This window comes from Schistocerca cancellata, chromosome 4 (genome assembly GCF_023864275.1).
Source record: "Schistocerca cancellata isolate TAMUIC-IGC-003103 chromosome 4, iqSchCanc2.1, whole genome shotgun sequence".
NCBI lineage: Eukaryota > Metazoa > Arthropoda > Insecta > Orthoptera > Acrididae > Schistocerca > Schistocerca cancellata.
The window spans coordinates 322,040,504-322,058,560 of record NC_064629.1 but is presented as its reverse complement, the minus strand read 5'-3'; the positions used below and the strand labels follow the sequence as shown (position 1 = coordinate 322,058,560).

The 18,057-nt window shown below is 38.3% G+C and overlaps 1 protein-coding gene across 1 annotated transcript in view; it reads right to left on the bottom strand.

Moving 5' to 3' along the window:
• The window catches only part of LOC126184750 (exopolyphosphatase PRUNE1), a 188,149-nt gene extending 177,008 nt beyond the window's left edge, over positions 1-11,141 (bottom strand). The window contains exons 1-2 of the mRNA XM_049927290.1: positions 10,988-11,141; positions 9,777-10,018 (exon numbers count right to left, since the gene is read on the bottom strand). Coding sequence (XP_049783247.1) covers positions 9,777-10,018; positions 10,988-11,017 — 272 coding nt within the window. The 5' untranslated portion in view covers positions 11,018-11,141. The remainder of the gene's footprint in view (positions 1-9,776; positions 10,019-10,987) is intronic.
• Positions 11,142-18,057: the final 6,916 nt, after the last annotated feature.

Below are 18,057 nucleotides of genomic sequence, written 5' to 3'. Positions count from 1 at the left end.
ATCCACCTCTGCGATAACGAAAGTCCACAGTAACGGGGTATTAATGTCCCGCAGTTTAAGGCTTAAATTAGTTATTCCATGAGATTGGATCAGGAACTTATTGGGGCTCAAAGTGGGGGAGGGGGGCAAGGCTGACGCTCAAATTTAAAACCTGCACACAAAGGTATCACACTAACCTCGGCCCCCATGTCAACTAGAAATGAAATGCAAGACACTGTGTCTTTCACGTATAAGAGTCCTGGCGCATGAGATGATGAAGTATTAAGTGATAGGCGTCTGTGCAGTGCAACGCGGTCCGTAGCGCCTGAATTGGGTCACATTATTAGTTTCGGAAAGTGCATGGAGAATGACATTTCTTAGCCGCGTCACCAAAGCGGGAATGGAAGTCGCGCTGGCTGAGGTCGAAGCAGCAGTGGAGGGGGTCTTGTTTGTAGGTTCCTCTGTGGTGTTGCAGTAGTGCTGGTAGGAGAGGAGTTATGGCGGCGGCTGCCAGGTGGCGTTGGGTACATGCGCATGCGCGGAGCGAGTCATGCTCACTCTTAACTGCAGAATGGAAGCTGTCGCTCAGGTGTGCCAACCCCTGAGGCCTGAGGGCCGCCTGAGAAAGGGGGGGGCGGGGGGGCATGCAGGGCAGGCAGAATGTTGTAAACCTGGTCTCTGATCTTTAGTTTGGCGTCTAGTGGGACTGAAGTTACATGGAGAAGTTTAATTTGAACTTCCGGAGGAAGTTTGAGAAAACAGATGGACCAAAGTCTAATGTCTGGCATGTGATGTGTGCCTATCATGGCACAGAGATGACGCTAGAGCTGCGACGGGGATCTGGAGTTCTGGAATAAACATGAAATTTCCTGTCTAGAGCATCCACCACTGATTTAGGTGGAAAGTTCACGTTGGCCCTTGGGAAACACGTAAACATAGCCACTGGGGTTTGAGCACATTTTGTCAGCTATTGTTAAGCACTCTGAACATGTGGAAAGTTCACATTCAACGTAAAAATTTCACATTCAAAGTTTTGTGTGTGTAAAACAGAACACTGCCACACGACTGCTGACTCATGTAGGGTAACGGAAAGTTATTGTTCACACCTGATGCCAGCACACTTGGACGTGGGAATGTGGAAGCACTGTCCTTTTGAGTACAGCTAGTCAGTGTGTTCGGGAACTGCATCGAACTATTGCGAACACAAGGTGGATAATTGGAAAACCATGCCGAAGCGTCCACTGGAAAACTCAGTTGGAATGTGTGCGGTGTAGTGGGCAGTAAGCGATCCATTGTGTACTGCTCGATGGTACGAGAGTTCGTTGTAGCACTCATGAACAAAATTCGGGGTCACCAGTATGGGTTTAGCATTGTAGGATTGCCGAATCCAATGATGCACACTATACTACATTTAATAAGCACTATCTTACTACTCGGAAGCACACATATACAGTTATATACATTCTTGATTCTCTGTCCATCTGTGTTCTCTTTCGCACGTGGCCACAGACTGCTGCAAAGAGCTCGCCAAAACAAAGATATTACACGCGACTTGCTCAATAGTCGCCACAAGGGAAAGCTTGCAGCAGTTAAGACTGGAATGAGGTGTACTGGGAACCTGATGCTAATTAAAAGTATAACTTATTTCATGACATTTTTAAGTATTTTCCCCAAGAAAACAGTGAAATATAATTGTAAGAAATCATGTAAGACCCATGGCTTACTAAAGAGAGAAAAATATCTTAACTGGGAAAGGGAAATGTATCTAATAGCAAGCAAGAGTAATGACCCAGAAACAGTCAAATATTACAAAAACTACAGTACTATATTAAGGAAAGTTATCAAAAAGTCCAGAAGCATGTGTATTATGTCTCAGATTAGCAACTCTGATAATAAAATTAAAACAATTAGGAATATTGTTGAAAGGAAAACAGAGCAATCGGCAGAACAGGAAGACTACATTATCATCAAAGCGAATGAAAAATTTATTAACAAAAGGTCAGAGGCTGAAAATATTTTTAATATTCATTTTTTAAATGTTGTGGAGAAAACAGGATACAGATGTCCATTAGAAAAGGCAAAGCTATATATGGAATAGGCACGACCTATGCAATTTGATAAAATTGATATTCTACCAGCTCTCCTCCTGAAGTCAGGAAAATAATGAACTCACTCAAAAGTGAAAGGTCATGTAGAACTGATGGCATCTCCAACAAAGTACTAAAAGCTTGTTCCCAACAGGAAAGAAGGATCCTCAGCCACATATGCAATAGTTCACCGAAACTGAGCATTTTTCCTGATAGACTGAAAAATGCTATTGTTAAACCATTGCATAAAAAGGGGGATAGGTCTTATGCCAACAACTACCGCCCAATCTCACTTCTGACAGCTTTGTCGAAAATTCTTGGAAAGTAATGTATTCAAGAGTACCTTCACATATTTGTAAAAATAAAGCACTAACAAAATGCCAATTTGGTTTTCAGAAAGGCTTTTCAACAAAAAACGCTATATATGCTTTCACGGATCAAATATTAAATGCTCTGAATAACTGAACATCACCTATTTGGATTTTCTGTGATCTCTCTGCTTTTGATTGTATAAATCATGGAATTCTTCTAGATAAGCTTAAGTATTGTGGTACGAGTGGGGCAATGCACAAATGATTTAACTCATATTTAACAATGGAAAATCCAGGATGCAATTCACATATAACTGGAAGAGTACAGAAGGTTGAAATAAACTGTCCACATGATGTGCAAAAATCAGCAGATTTCTCAAACTGGGGAGATGTCAAGAATGGGGTTCCATAAGGTTCAGTCTTGGGCCCCTTATTATTCCTAATATATATTAATGACTTACCACTCTATTGAAGAAGATGCAAAGCTAATACTTTTTGCTAGTGATACAGGTATAGTAATCACATCCAACAAACAAGAACTAGCTGACAAAATTTTAAATAATATCTTTCAGAAATTTTTTACGTGGTTCTCTGCAAATGGAGTCTCATAAAATTTAAAAAGTATATACAGTTCTGTTCAGTAAATGGCATAATACCATTAATAAATGTAGAGTTTGAACAGAAGTCTGTAGCTCTAAGGTAGAATATTCCAAATTTTCGGGTGTGTGGATTGATGACAGACTGAACTGGAAGAAACACATTGATGATCTTTAGCAACATTTGCATTCAGTTACTTATGCTACTAGCATCAAAGCAAATTTTGGCAATGAACATGTAAGTAAATTAGCTTAATATGCTTGTTTCCATTCACTGCTTTTGTATGACATACTATGGGTTAAGGAAAGAAGTATTCATTACATAAAAGCATGTAATCAGAATAATAGTTGAAACCCAGCCAAGATCATCTTGTAGACATTTATTTGAAGAATTAAGAATACTCACAGTAGCTTCGCAACCCCCCCCCCCCCCCCCCACACACACACACACACTTCTCTCTCTCATACTTATGATATTTGTTATTAACAACCAAACCTAATTCAAAAGCAATAGCAATGTACATAGCTTCCACACTAGGAGAAAGGATGATCTTCTCTACTTTGGGTTAAATCTAACTTCGGCACAGAAAGGGGTGAATTATAGCCACAAAAATGTTTGGTCACTTAGCCTACCAGATAGCATCAAAAGTCTGATAGATCGCCAACCACTATTTAAAAACAAATTAAAATAGCTTCTCAATGATAACTCTTCCTACTCAGCAGACGGATTGTTAGATATAAATTAGTAATCTTACAACAAAAAATAAATAAAAAATAAAAATAGCAATGAAGAAAACCTTGAATTATGGCACATACAGAAACCTTTTGTTAAACTGACACATTCTACATCATTACAAAGTGTCGTATTCATGATCTATGGAACAAGTATTAATCTAATCTGTCCACATGCAGTGGCATCTGCATTACAGAAAACTTAACACTCTGTACAGTATGTGAGTGAGTGTGCATTTTATTGAAAATAAGCATACATGGGAAACCAATAGTTCTCCTCTTGCATTAATAACCAGCATCTGAATCTGCTTGTGTCATGGACAAATGCCTTGAGCTATAAGAGGTGCAATGTCATATTCTTGACATAAATCACAGCACACACTTGTTACTGAATTTCACCTATCAAAATCAAGAATGTAGATGGACTTTTGTTGCTGTGTTATTGTTATCTTACATAATGCACATAGGGCAATGAACAAACAAACTAGTTGTAGCAGAGACATCCCTACAAGCAGTCATACGAACTGCCAGCTTTAAAGTGGCACAGAGGTAAACTTTTAGTTTCCATGCACAAGTTAAAATTTACTGGAAGTTTCTACCTTCATTCACACAGAAAATATTTCTGAAGCACATATGCTTTAAATCTTATGGCAGTAAGAAGTTAACAGCCAACTGATAGTTTGATTAAACAGCGTGTGTGAAAATTTTCTTCGTAGCCTATGCATAGGTTACCTTTAGAAAACATTTCTAAATTTACAGTTATAACCTCTCAAACCACTGCATTTAAGTAGTGCTGCTTGTTAAATTTTAAATACACTGCCTGACAAAGAAAGTGAAGCACCCAGGAGAGGGGGAGGAAACTAAACTTCAGGGGTTGAGACGGTATGTGATGTTATTTCATTGATTACAAAACAGTAAAATTTAGGAAGAATTTGGCAGTACGAACCCACTTAGTGTTACATCTCACCCCCTTTGGCCAGGATGAATGCACAGATTTGACTGGGAAGGGTGTTGAAACCACTGTATCCTATCCTGAGGCAAGCTGACCCACAATATTGTTGGAACTAGTATACTCACCCTGAGACGGAGTTAACATCTGAGCTGGTCCCACACATGTTCCATCAGGGACAGATCTAAGGACATATCTGGTCATGAGAGTACCTCAACATCACACAGACAGTTCATAGTGACATGCGCCTCTTATGAATGAGCAATGACACAGGCCATGCATAGACAAGCACTGTCCTCTTGAAAAACGGCACTACAATACTGCCACGTGAGAGATTATATATGGAAACACAGAAGTCTGACACCACTGTGCCACAAGTGTCCAATCAATCACATCCTGCTGAGACCTTAAGTCATACCAGATGGCTCCCCGCACCACAATGCCAGCAGTGACATCACTGTGCCTACCCAAAACACTGGAAGAATGGGACCTCTCTCTAGGTCGCCAACATGCTCACTGATGATTATTATCTGGGGTAGTTGGGTTGTTTTGGGGGAGAAGACCAGACAGCGAGGTCATCGGTCTTGGAAATCATGGAAAAGCCAAATCAGGATGGCCGGAAGAGGGATTGAACCGTCGTCCTCCCGAATGCAAGTCCAGTGTGCTAGCCACTGCGCCACCTTGCTCGATATATCTGGGGTAGTGCACAATGTTGAACACAATGCGACACCACTCATCAGCTGTCCATGCTTCCTGATCATGGCACTACTACAGAGTTGGGCTATGCAGTATGACACAGGATGTTGCAGGGAGTCCATTATTTCTTCTCGAATGGGAGGCACAGATGTGAAGTGGTTACAGTGTGCTTGGTGCACAATATGGCAATCCTCCATTGTGGTGGTCAGGTGTGGTCAACCAGAACCTTTATGATGACTGTGCTGTCAATCTGAGGCATTTGGATATTACAAAATATGACCAACTGCCCAAATGGAGACCCACAATCATGCTCCTTCCCAGTTCTGTCTGGTGCTTACAATGCTACTGCACATGACCACGACACAATCCTGTTCTTTACAGTGATCAATATGATCAAATGCTGCTCTTTGACCTGACAATGCTGCCACACAAGCACGTGGTACAACCCTATTCTTCAAATCTAATGCTTCTCTTTCACCTTATATTCCTTGTCAGGTTCAATAAACACTAATGTACTCTGCGGTAGCCATTCTGCCTGTCACAGATAACTGCACTTGTATACTTGTCTATTGTCTGGTGTATAAAATCACACTGACATCCTACTGTGCCTTCTGGATACTTCACTTCTTGTCTGAGAGCGCAAGCCAGTTTTAATTAATATGCATTTGCTTGTATTCTGATACTTATAATTGGATAACAACATTTATGGAAGAAACAATATTTATCTTTAATTCCTCTTACCTTCATTCTGATTTGGACATCTAATGGATCTGGTAACAAAACATTATGTTACTGTTGCAGAATTACAAACTGCATTCGCAACCAATTCACAACAAGCACTATCTGTATTGCAGACCTCATGCCAAGTGCACTTTTGGTTTCAGATACCTCTAAATATTTTTTACTGCCTTGACAAACAATGTTAATATGACATTACAAAGATCAGCATTAGTCTTAAACCACATACTACACTGGCAAGGAAAACTGTAAAGAAACAATCATTATCCCTCTATTCATTATTGCCAGGTAATAAAGCTAACAACAGGTTTGGCCCAACCCACAAAACTGCAGGACAACAAAAGCCTCTTCTCTGAATGTAAAACATAAAAGTTTTGTACAGTATTGGTAAGTCAAACTTATTTAAATTATGTAATACTATTTTCCACTTAAAATAAAACATTCTTGATTTCATTTATCTGAAGGTAACTTTTTCCTCCAGTGATACAGTTGCATGGAAATCATCAAACATAGAGACAGATATTTTCATGCATTCAGTGAATTTATCAGGATCTGATCATAAATTCTCATGCAAAAACAATTATCTCTGTTTCACCAGAATACTTGGGCCTTTCCTTACACTGAATGAATCAAACGGCACAAATGAGTTCCCTACCAGCATCAAATCAGATAGCAATTTGTCCAACTATTGTTTGTCTGACCTCTGCAGAATGCTACTACACAACACTGAAAAAAGAACTGCTACTCAAGACACTACAGCATTGGATCGCATTTGGATATCATTGAGCGTTCTGCCCACTCCTCCCCACGCTGCACTCAAGCTGTAGACACAGTTCTCGCAAAATAAATTATATACACCATGAAAGACTTATGAGTTACCTTGATAAATGCAACCTTCTTAATGAAGCACAAGCACAGTATTGGCCATTACAGAGTTAACAAAAGTAGTACTTTAAGCTCTTCACAAGAATGAATGTGGAACAGATCTTTGCAAGGCTTTCGACACCACTGACCATAAAATACTAGACTAAGAAAGAAACTAGCACTAGGTGTGAGAGGAATAGCAAACAAATTGTTCCAGTTTTAATAGAAAAATAACTGGAGTGCAGCACATCTGTGGAGCAACAGTCAACCCTGACAGTTGTGAACATAACAGATTTTCAGAGCTATTGTAGTTGGACAAAACTGGCACACAATGTCTGGTGCTGTCTTTTCAATTTGGGTGCATACCTTGAAGTGAGAGATTTAAAAGTGGTCTGATCTAGAAATTTATTTCATCTCAAAATATTTTCGGACATTTATTCCTTGTCAAAACTTAATCTACTGAGTACCTTCAAAACCTGCGAAGTCTAATAGGAATTGTGAAACACCCTGCATAGGTTTATCATCTATGCTTATTCTGACAGTTTTTTTCTCTCATGTTGTAGCATGTGCTGTTTTTCTTCATGTGCAACACCAGTTTATTATATACTGCTCAGCTGCAAACATCCTTGAGGGCTACATTTGGCACCTTAACTAGGACTTACGGTGTTATACCAATGACTGACGTTACTGTCATCACTAAAGGGATTTTCTTTTCTTCATTTTGTACTGTCTGAAGAAGAGAACTCTCTTCTTAACATACGTCGACAATTTTACAGACAGTACAAAATGAAGAAAAAAAATCCCTTTATATATATAATTCCTCCAGGCAGTACATTGGATCCAATTCTCTTCTTAATATATGCCAACAATTTTGCAGACAGTACAAACTGAAGAAAAAAAAAAAATCCCTTTAGTGATGACAGTAACGTCAGTCATTAATATAACACTGCAAGTCCTAGTTAAAATGCCAAATGTAGCCCTCAAGGATGTTTGCAGCTGAGCAGAACGTAATAAACTGGTGTTGAACATGAAGAAAAACAGCACATGCTACAACATGGGGGAACACAACTGTCAGAATAAGCATAGATGATAAACCTATGCAGGGTGTTTCACAATTCCTATTAGACTTCACAGGTTTTATAGGTACTCAGTAGATTAAGTTTTGACAAGGAATAAATGTTCGAAAATATTTTGAGATAAAATAAATTTCTAGATCAGATCACTTTTAAATCTCTCACTTCAAGGTATGCACCCAAATTGAGAAGACAGCACTAGACATTGTGTGCCAGTTTTGTCTAACTACAATAGCTCTGAAAATCTGTTATGTTCGCAACTGTTAGGGTTGGCTGTTGCTCCACAGATCTCCTGCACTCAAAATATAGGGTGTCCTTTATCACACAGAAGAGAACCCAACATCAAGTACTCTAAACATCGCCCATGCCATGGACTCTTGTAGCGCACACAGGTCAAACCTCATTGTCTCCACTATCTGCATACCCTGATGTGGGCAGTTAGAAAGTGATCCAATTTTCAATTTATCTTACAGCCAAATGGTACATACTTAGAGATGGGTTCGTAACAAAATTTAATAGACCACAATCACCTCCAACAAGCCTGTAATAGGAATTGTGAAATACTCTGTAGACTGTGTAAAAAAAAAAAAAATATTTTAGGGACGACTTGATCTTCAACCAACATGGAATAAACTTGCAAAGATACCGGCAAAAGATAATGTCAGTAGCATGCTATGCTCAAGGGTCTATCAGAGTGTACAACCAATGTCTTGCAGTGACATATTAGTGCTACGTATATTCTTTAGGAGTAAAGGAAACCACTCAGGTGAAAAGCAGAAATGTTTAGTCGTCAACAGGGGGGGGGGGGGGGGGGGGGACACAAAAAAAGAAATAAAGCTTGCTAGCTTTCAGAGTAAAAAAAACTGCTTGATAGCTCTCCACTCTTAAGAATACCATAGTTTATGCTGTTACTATCTCCCACCTCTCTTTCTAAAAGAGTACGACCGAGTTACCATCATAGCCATCTCTTCAGTTTGCTTTGCTGGGTAATCATTTCATTTACGCTCAACTTTTTCTTCCCCACTTGTCAAAGTTTCACTGAATGTGACACCAAATTCTTCAGTTATTTATGCACGTTCTCATTATCTGTTGAACCCAGGGTTCTGCCCAACACTGCATGTATGTGGTGCTCCTGAAATATCATGTCAATATTTTTCCTCAAACCAGTTTTCTACTGTGCACCTAGAGTTTTATGGCAGTTTTTAGAGGGTTAAAGTGTAACACTCATTCAGTAAACAGAGCCAGTCTTTCCCACTGAGTGGGCTGAACCTCCCAATAAGGATATCAGATTTGACCTGTTCCTTTATACATGCACAGTGTTAAAGCAGTGGAAGTGTTTCTTTTGCTTCTATATTTTTTAGAAATATAGGTTGTGGTGACACTGATATGTAAAATAAACCAAAGTCTACATTAGTTTGAAAAGTGGGAGTTTGGCTGTGATGTCAATGGAATAACTACAATTCGCGAGTATTTCATGCACACTGGATTTCAATTAGTAGCTAATGTTTGGAACTTCAATGACTTTATGGGTCACAGCAGACTGGTGGTATCAATGTTCAGTACTTTTCCTTTTTCTAACAATTTCCCAAATGTAAGGCCAACTACGATCACTGAATCAATCAGAAACCTGCAGCTCTCGGTAACCTCCCACTTCGTAGTTGGTCCACAATTTACAGGATTTGTAACAATGTTCAAGATCTTTGTGTTGTATATAGCATAAAATAATTATGAAAATAAGTTTTCCAACTTACCTGAAAAACAGGTTCCCGAGTGGAACACCACACTTTTTAAGATAATAACAAACTTCGGTCTTCAGAATAAAGTCTTCCTGAGGAATATTTAGGATTGGTATTACCGTACCAATATTAGGATTTCTGTTTGCCATACAGTTTTGGAGGTAGCCATACGCAAGGGCAGATGCAGCTGAATCCAGATCACACGATTCATTGCCCATTACGATCGTAACTTTTTGTAGTGCCCCAAGTTGCAGCTTCTAAAGTTCAAAACAAAATGAATACAATATTTAGAAATGTACCTACATTAAAATTCAAACAAAATTATTTGAAGAAGTTTCAATTACAGATGTGACAAACCCTGGAGGTATACCAGACAACAGAACAAAAATCAAAAACTGCAGAACACTGGCTGTGCCAACCAACACCAAGTTTAGATGTGCCAACTCTCAAATTGCTACTGCCTACTATGATCAACTAAGACCATCATATGGCATGAACCATGCATTAAATAAGTTATGAAATGTGGCGGATACCCCAAAAATTTGGGATACAGATGCACACTGCTTTGGCAAAACTATGTATCACGGAAACGTCGCAATAATCATCAAATGTCTCATTTTTGTACACACTAAGATAGGCCGTTATAAGTGACTACATGTAAGATTTCCCACAGCAAGCACTAATGTTTGTGAATCACTACAAATACTATTCCTTGTCAGTGTCCCTGTGATCGGGTCCAGATTTTTTCCAGCATTTATAGTGTTGTCCGTCGCTGCCTGCAAACCGAGTTTGAACGACAGTGTCCTATACTTGGGCTGCTTAAAGAAGCGCTGCCAAGACACACACACATCCTTTTAACACACAATATTGACGCCTAGACTGCAGTTAAACAATGGTCAAGGTTATCAACTGTCTTACTTCACAACACTTGCTGCCACCGCAAATCGTAAAGTATCTAGCACGCCATGCATTACAGACAGGGGTAAGCGGTAAATTCAATAAAATATTACAATATCTACTCGCAAACAAACCTACTGGAGGTATTAGGTAAGAGTTCTCCAAACCATTAAGCACTGTTATTTTATACATAATATTGCAAAAAAATAAAAAAAATAAAAACTTGCTTTGACTGGACAACAATGCTCAATAATCGCTGTTAATACATAAAACAGAACTCAGTAAGTGCTCACTAAAATCTGTACATTAAAAATTGTAAGCACTCTTACCGCTGCTTCGCCTACGAATTGCCAAGCCATTTTTCCCAAAGTTGTAGAATATTTCTTCAATTACGCCAACATACAATCCTTCAAACCCGCAACCATTTCGCAGACTAAATTTGAAAACCGCACGCGTTGTCAAAGATCTTCAAATCCACGATAGACATTTCAATTGACACCAAGCCGCTTTTTTCAAGGCAACGAAAACTTGCATATGTAACCGTCCACCGACGAACTGGCATAGCCTACTAGTGACACCAACCAATCAATTGCTCTATTGGAAACACCCTCCTCGATCTCTGTCATGAAAACTAGCATGACAATCAGAAAGGCCGTTTAACTTGTCGGTCTCATTCACAGTCTCCCACTACCGTGTAGGCGCTCCTGTAACTTCAGCTAGATGGATGTTCTGCTGCTCTCACTATCAAATGTTGATGTTCAGCTTCAGTGTGCATGGCATACATAAAAATTATTGGAAAATTACAACGGTATTAAATGAAAAAGAAACTGAGGTACGCAAGAAATTTTGCGAAATACCACCTGGAAAGAAATGCATAAAATCTCTTATGAAAATATAATGTATTCTCTAACATAGTCATAAGTTACTTTGAAAAATGGTTTCCCAAGAAATTAACCGGTGTATCAAACGCACCTACACCCACAATTGCAAATATAGGCTCGCAATACTGTGTATAACTAGAATAGATTCTACTTGGCATCAAGGGACACAGATGATGACAGGGTTAAACCCACATTAGAGGCTCCATTGCAAAATTCTAGGTCAAGTCATTACAGCACGAACATATATGTACTTTCAAGAAAAATGAGCTCCTGCAGCAACAAGGTAACTATTTGGAACACAGTAAAATATTAGACAGGGAAAACAAATCAAGAAAATGAAATTTCTTTAAAGCTAGATGATGAAATGATCAAAAATAGTCTTAAAATTATAAAAACTTTTAATAACATTTTTCTGTCACTACTAATAATTTATGTTTGAACACTTCTTTTTGCAGATGCTCTAAAGATCCTAAGAAAAGCTTTCCAAAAGATGTTTGACAAAATGCAATGACATCCAACATCTCCAACAGGATTTTTCAGTGTCATCAGTTGTCATAAAAACAAATTTTCAAGCAGTTATGATGAAATCACTAGTAAAATAATGAAGTGTTGCTCAGCTGAACTTAGTCACATACTGAGTTACTTGTGCAATGAATCTTTTCATAGTAGTATTTTTCCAGAGACACCTAAACGTGCTGTTGTCAAACCACTTCACTAAAAAGGAGACAAATTGTTAGTAAACAATTACTGATCCATTTCATTACTACCAATATTTTCAAAAAAATTCAAGAAGATAATGTACAAGAACTTTTCTATACACTTAATACATGAAATAGTTTCGATTTCAAAAAAGGACAGTGTAATGAACAGGCTGTATTTATCTTGAAAGATTATTTAATAGGCTCAATCAATCACGAATTCCTACCATCAGGACTATTCTGTGACTTGATGAGACCTTTTGATTGTGTGAACCATCAACAACATGCCAGAGGATACTAAATGCATACAGATAATGTAATGGAATTTAAGACTGAGTTAAAGAATTTATATATATCACAATGCAAAATCTGCAATGTTATGGAGAAGTAGGCACAACAGATTCATGGTTTTTATTTTACCCAAAGGATAGAAAGAAACTTGCATCCGGACCATATCAGTCACATATCTGTTAGAACTTGAAGGAAACAGAAATGTGTACTGCAAGGTTAGATTTTAGGTTCTCCATTATTACTAGTATACATAAACGATCTTCCACTTGCAGTTTCAGAAGATGCAAATTTTGTTCTTCTTGCATATGATACAAGAGCATGGATGAAAAAAAATATTAGCACTCCTTTTGTTAAAAAGATTGCTAATGAAGTGTTTTTATACGTCAGTAGATGGTTCAAGGCAAAACAGTACCACTGAATTTTGAAAGTATCAGTATATATAGTTTAGCACTTCTCACATAACTCCATGAGTATTAAAAAGAAGTTTCCCAAAAAATGAAATACAACAAATAGAAACTGTTAAATTTGGGGTATTACTATTAGATCAAAGATTCAATTCATAACACCTGTTATAAGACAAGTATCTGATGACAAATGAAAAACACCCTGCAGAGGTCTCTTTAAAAAACTGCTATTTTGACAACTATTTCACAATATATATTTTCATCAATGTCCTTGTGCATTATCAAAATTTTACTTTTGACAATACAGTACGAAAATAATGATTATTGCACTAGGATTAAAGACAACCTCTACAAAGACCTCAAGAGATTAACATTAGTATAGAAAGGAGTCAGATAAATGGGTATACAAGTATGCAACAACATGCCAGAGGATACTAAATGCATACAGATAATTTAATGGAATTTAAGACTGAATTAAAGAATGTTATATTGGGAAACTCCTTCCACCCCACTGAAAAATTTCTTCACAGAAACTATTAAATTTGGAGCATTATAATACAGTAAGGTAATGTCATTTCACTGTATTTCACTTACATTAAATGCACATTTACGGATTCTTTCCACATCCCAGAAAACATTACTTGTTGTATCCATGGAATATAACTATTGAAATGTTCTTAACAATTCATTTTCACAACTAGTTTAAAATTATTATAAGAAATTAAAAACAAAGCTTTAAATATTTTTGGAAGCAGAAGAAATGGGAAAAAGTGCTCAACACATCTGATGCCATCATCTCACTTCTTCTTCATCATCATCATCATCTTCATCATCATCATCTTCTTCTTCTTCTTCTTCTTGTTCCTTTTATCAAATGAAACGTCAACTGCGACTCTTTAAAATAGCAATCTGGATGGTCACAAAATGGCCCCACACTCGAGCAATGCGTCACTGGTGCTTTTGCCTACAGTTGATTACTTGCTTGGAGCTCACCATACGAGAGCAATTTACTATGCAACTGCAACCAGTGTTTCAAGTATCACTGAGTCATGAAAATCTGCTATGGAAATTGAACTGCTGTGTTTTAGAGCAATGTCAGTTGATCTCTGTACATCCACTAAAACTTGTAAAACTTTTATTTAAAAATGGGAATTGAAATTTGGTAAATTTTCTGAGTCGCCTTTCTTGGGAACTGTAGGCTCTGTTGCAGAATAAATTACATTTTTTCATTGACACTAAGCCCATTCGTCCACTGGTGCAATGCAACTGCTACAAAATGTCAGGTGTCGGACGGCAGCCGTTTGTGAGTCTGACCTGTTGTACTGTATTGTACCTTGTCCACTCTCGCAACTGAGAGGCATGTGCAACGGAACCTGCATGTGTCTCCCACGCAACTCCTTCCGCTGCAACTGCTCTGGCAGCGTCACGACACTGATGCGACTATCCCAAAAGTGGGTGTTCTTTCATAGTCATTAGTCATGTCAGACTGGGTCAAAGCTGTTTGGGCCAAGCTGGCAGAAGCAGTGGAGAGGCATCCACATCTACATAATCTTGGTTTCTCAGAGTATTCGAAGAAAATGGCCGTGGAAATGGAATGGGAAGCTGTGGGAAGAGAAATTGATGCAAGTCATAAGTAAATTGTTTTTTGTTTCAGTAGTATCACTATACATATGAAATTTTGGAAAATGTGCAGTAGTGTTCATTGCCCCTAGGTGCAGTATTGTTTAGTATCATGTGATTTTTTTAAAATTTACTGTGAACTATTTTTATTAGAGCAACAACTAATCTATTATCTGCTTGCAAAAATGATATTTATCTTTATTTTGATTTAGTTATTGTTCACACAATACTTCCACTGCCAAGGTAAAGTAACTTTCGATGTCAGAAAATATTGTTTTAAATGATTTCGTAATTCATGGGTGGTTGAAGTGTGATCAATGGAAGTGGTGGCAGCTACTTGTGTCGGTTCTCCAATTTAATCATGGTGAAGGTCACATTCACTTATTGAATACATTTTCCCTTCTCCGTTTCTGATGAAGTTGTCCAGCAAGCACACAGCTCTTGTTATCCTATTATTATTTTGGAAGTTATAGCATTTGTAAAGTTTAAAACTTTTGGTTCATAATGCTGAATACATACTCTAGAGATTCCCGACCCCAGCTCAATTTGTGGTTGAAAATCCGTGTTGTGTCTTTCAGTCTTTTTTGGGACAAGGTTGCATATGATTTTTCTTGAGAGGAAATGCTTCATGATCAACAAAATAAAATAGGAACCTTGATATTGTAAAGTCATGATATCTGTTTAAGTCACAATGAAGGCTCCATCAGAATCATTGCAGCCATTAGTACAATTGAATGATATGACTCGTAGTTGAAATCTGTTGAGTCACTTACAGTAATTCTGTTAATGCATATACATTTCTGGGAAAAATTAGAACAACCTTTTAGAGGTTTTCAGTTCACTCAAGTTTTATTGTTGCAATAGTGTGTATAGAGTACATGAAATGATTACATTTACCGATCAATACCACAAGTGGTTCTGAGATACGTGTTATCGATCAATGCTGAAGCAATCATATCAGTAATGGTGTAGCCTCCATCAGCGGCAATTCAGGCGCTGACTCTGGTAATCAGTAGATCCTACAGGTGGCGAATACTGTCCTGGTATATGTTGTGTCATGCCTGTATAATCTGTAAGTTCTGTAAGAGTTGTTGGTTGATGAGTCACGCAAGTCACTTCTCATCCCATTATATCCCACAAGTACTCGATTGGAGACAAGTCTGGAGATTGTGCTAGCCAGGGAAGTTGCTGCGTGTTTGCAGAGCACGTTGAGTTTCACGGCCAATGTGTCGGCTAGTATTATTCTGTTGGAACACCACATCACCTCCCTGTTGCAAGACTGGCAAAAGAACAGGTCTAGCAACTTTCTGCATGTACTGAGCACTGATTAGTGTCCCCTCCAGAAATACCAAAGGTGAATGAGAGTTGTAGCTAATTGCATTCCAGACCATAAGGCCTAGAGTGGACCAAGTGTGTTTTGGACAAATGCACTCCATGAGACAGCACTCACCAGATCTATGCTGTACTAGCAAAGGACCATCACTTGAATCCTAGCAGAATCTGCTTTCATCACTGAAGACCACGCACACCATTCCATCTTCCAACTGGTCCTCTGATGGCACCAGTTGAGCCGTGCACATGGATGCTGTGACGTGAGTGGAAGACATGTAGAAGTGTGCATGTCCTTAGTCCCACTTCTAATAATTGGATCACAACAGTTAGTGTTCTAAATCTGGGCCTCACAAGTCATCTCACCTGCTCTGTGGTAGCTGCATGATCTGCCACTGCTGCCTGTACAATACGACAATCCTGGTGGGCATCTGTGCTGCGTGGATATCCAGAACCTTGTCTATGGTTGTGAGAGCGATCACATGACCACTGACACCAGCATTGTTACACAACTGACACAGTACACCAAACTTGTGTAGCAGTTCTTCGAAAGGACCACCCTGCCACTCGGAAGGCCACAATTTGACCCCTTTCAAACTTGCTCATCTGATCGCAGAAAGCACGAGTGCGTCTCAGTGGCATGGATCCGTGCTTGCTTCACATGTTTGCATCACAATGATCCCTTTGGCTGTGAGCATGTCACTATGCTATTTTTTGACAGATGAAGTTCAAACCATTATCAGTACTATCAAAATCAACGTCGTCTTTCCAGGTCTATTAATTTTTTTTGTTCCAGCAGTGTATGTTTTCAATATATCGTGCCTTTGCATTTGGATAGGTTCCAAAGAGATTGAAAACGCTATGATATTTATTTCCAATGTTTTTTTTTCCCGGGGTTGGCATGTATTTCTTCCGCAGCATTTTCCAAATAGCTTTGCAGTATTCTTTCACTTTTCTTCTGATGGTACAATTCCCATGAGGGAAATAAAATGATTAGCGACTGCTTCCCACTTCCCAAGTATCTGTTATAAAGGGAGGTGTAGGCAAAATTACACTACTAAAATTTATAATTTTTTCTTTGCCTATTATGAAATGTAAACAACTTAAATTTTGCCACCAAAAGGACTATACTTAAAGGAATACAACTAAATATTTACAGGGTCCTGACTTATTATTTAAAACAATCATATTATATTAAATTAAATTTATTGAAAAAAATATGTACATTTTTCTCGAATACCATTTGTGATAGACATCTGAAATTTAACACAGCTTTGGTCAATATAGGCATTAACAAAAAGGGGGAAGGAATTTTTTTGGTAATGTAGTTTTCTTTGTATTGTAGTTGCTTCCTGTAAGGAAAGATGGAAAAATATGAGAATAGTATTTTAAAGGAGTCTGATATCAACTCTTAGTGGAAGCAAACGAAAGAATCCATATTACTGGCAAAAGGAGCTTCAGATTATAGTTCCAATCTTCAAACTTTCACTAGCAAATATTGCAGGAAATTTGCCTCCAATACCTGAGCAGGAAATCAATGCTCTCACAAGAGCATGTGTCAGTAATTATGAAGAAGAAACTGATGATGAGTAATCAGATGAACATGCTTTCCCAGATACTACAACTCGATCCCAGCCATCGCAACTCAGCATTAAGTCCAAGCCCACATACGGATTTCTTGAAATGAAGACCAAACACACTGTGAAGAAAGTAAAAGGCGAGTCATTAATATCTGTAGATGACTAAGTTTTAATAGGCCCAATTTTAACTCAGTCAATGTGAAATGTCAGCTATCTATATTGCATCAAAATATCTGAGGACTGAGAAATAAAATTAAGCAGTTAATTATCTGCATAGATGAATTACAGTCCACAAACCCAGCCGCTATAATCTGCATCTCTGAACATCATGTGAGCACTGCTATAGAACTTTTAGGTGTTACAGGGTTTAGGTTAGCGTCTCATTTTTTGTAGAGCAGAAACGGAGAAAGGAGGAGTTGCCACACTCATCAGGAACTGTCATAAATTTAAGAACTTAGACATTCATAAATTTTGCCTAGAACAGCATATGGAAGCATGTGCAACAGAAGCAGAATTTCACAAAAAATCCTTCATAATATTAAGCGTATATTGAGCACCTGCAGGTAACTTTAATCTGTTCATAAACCACCTTGACG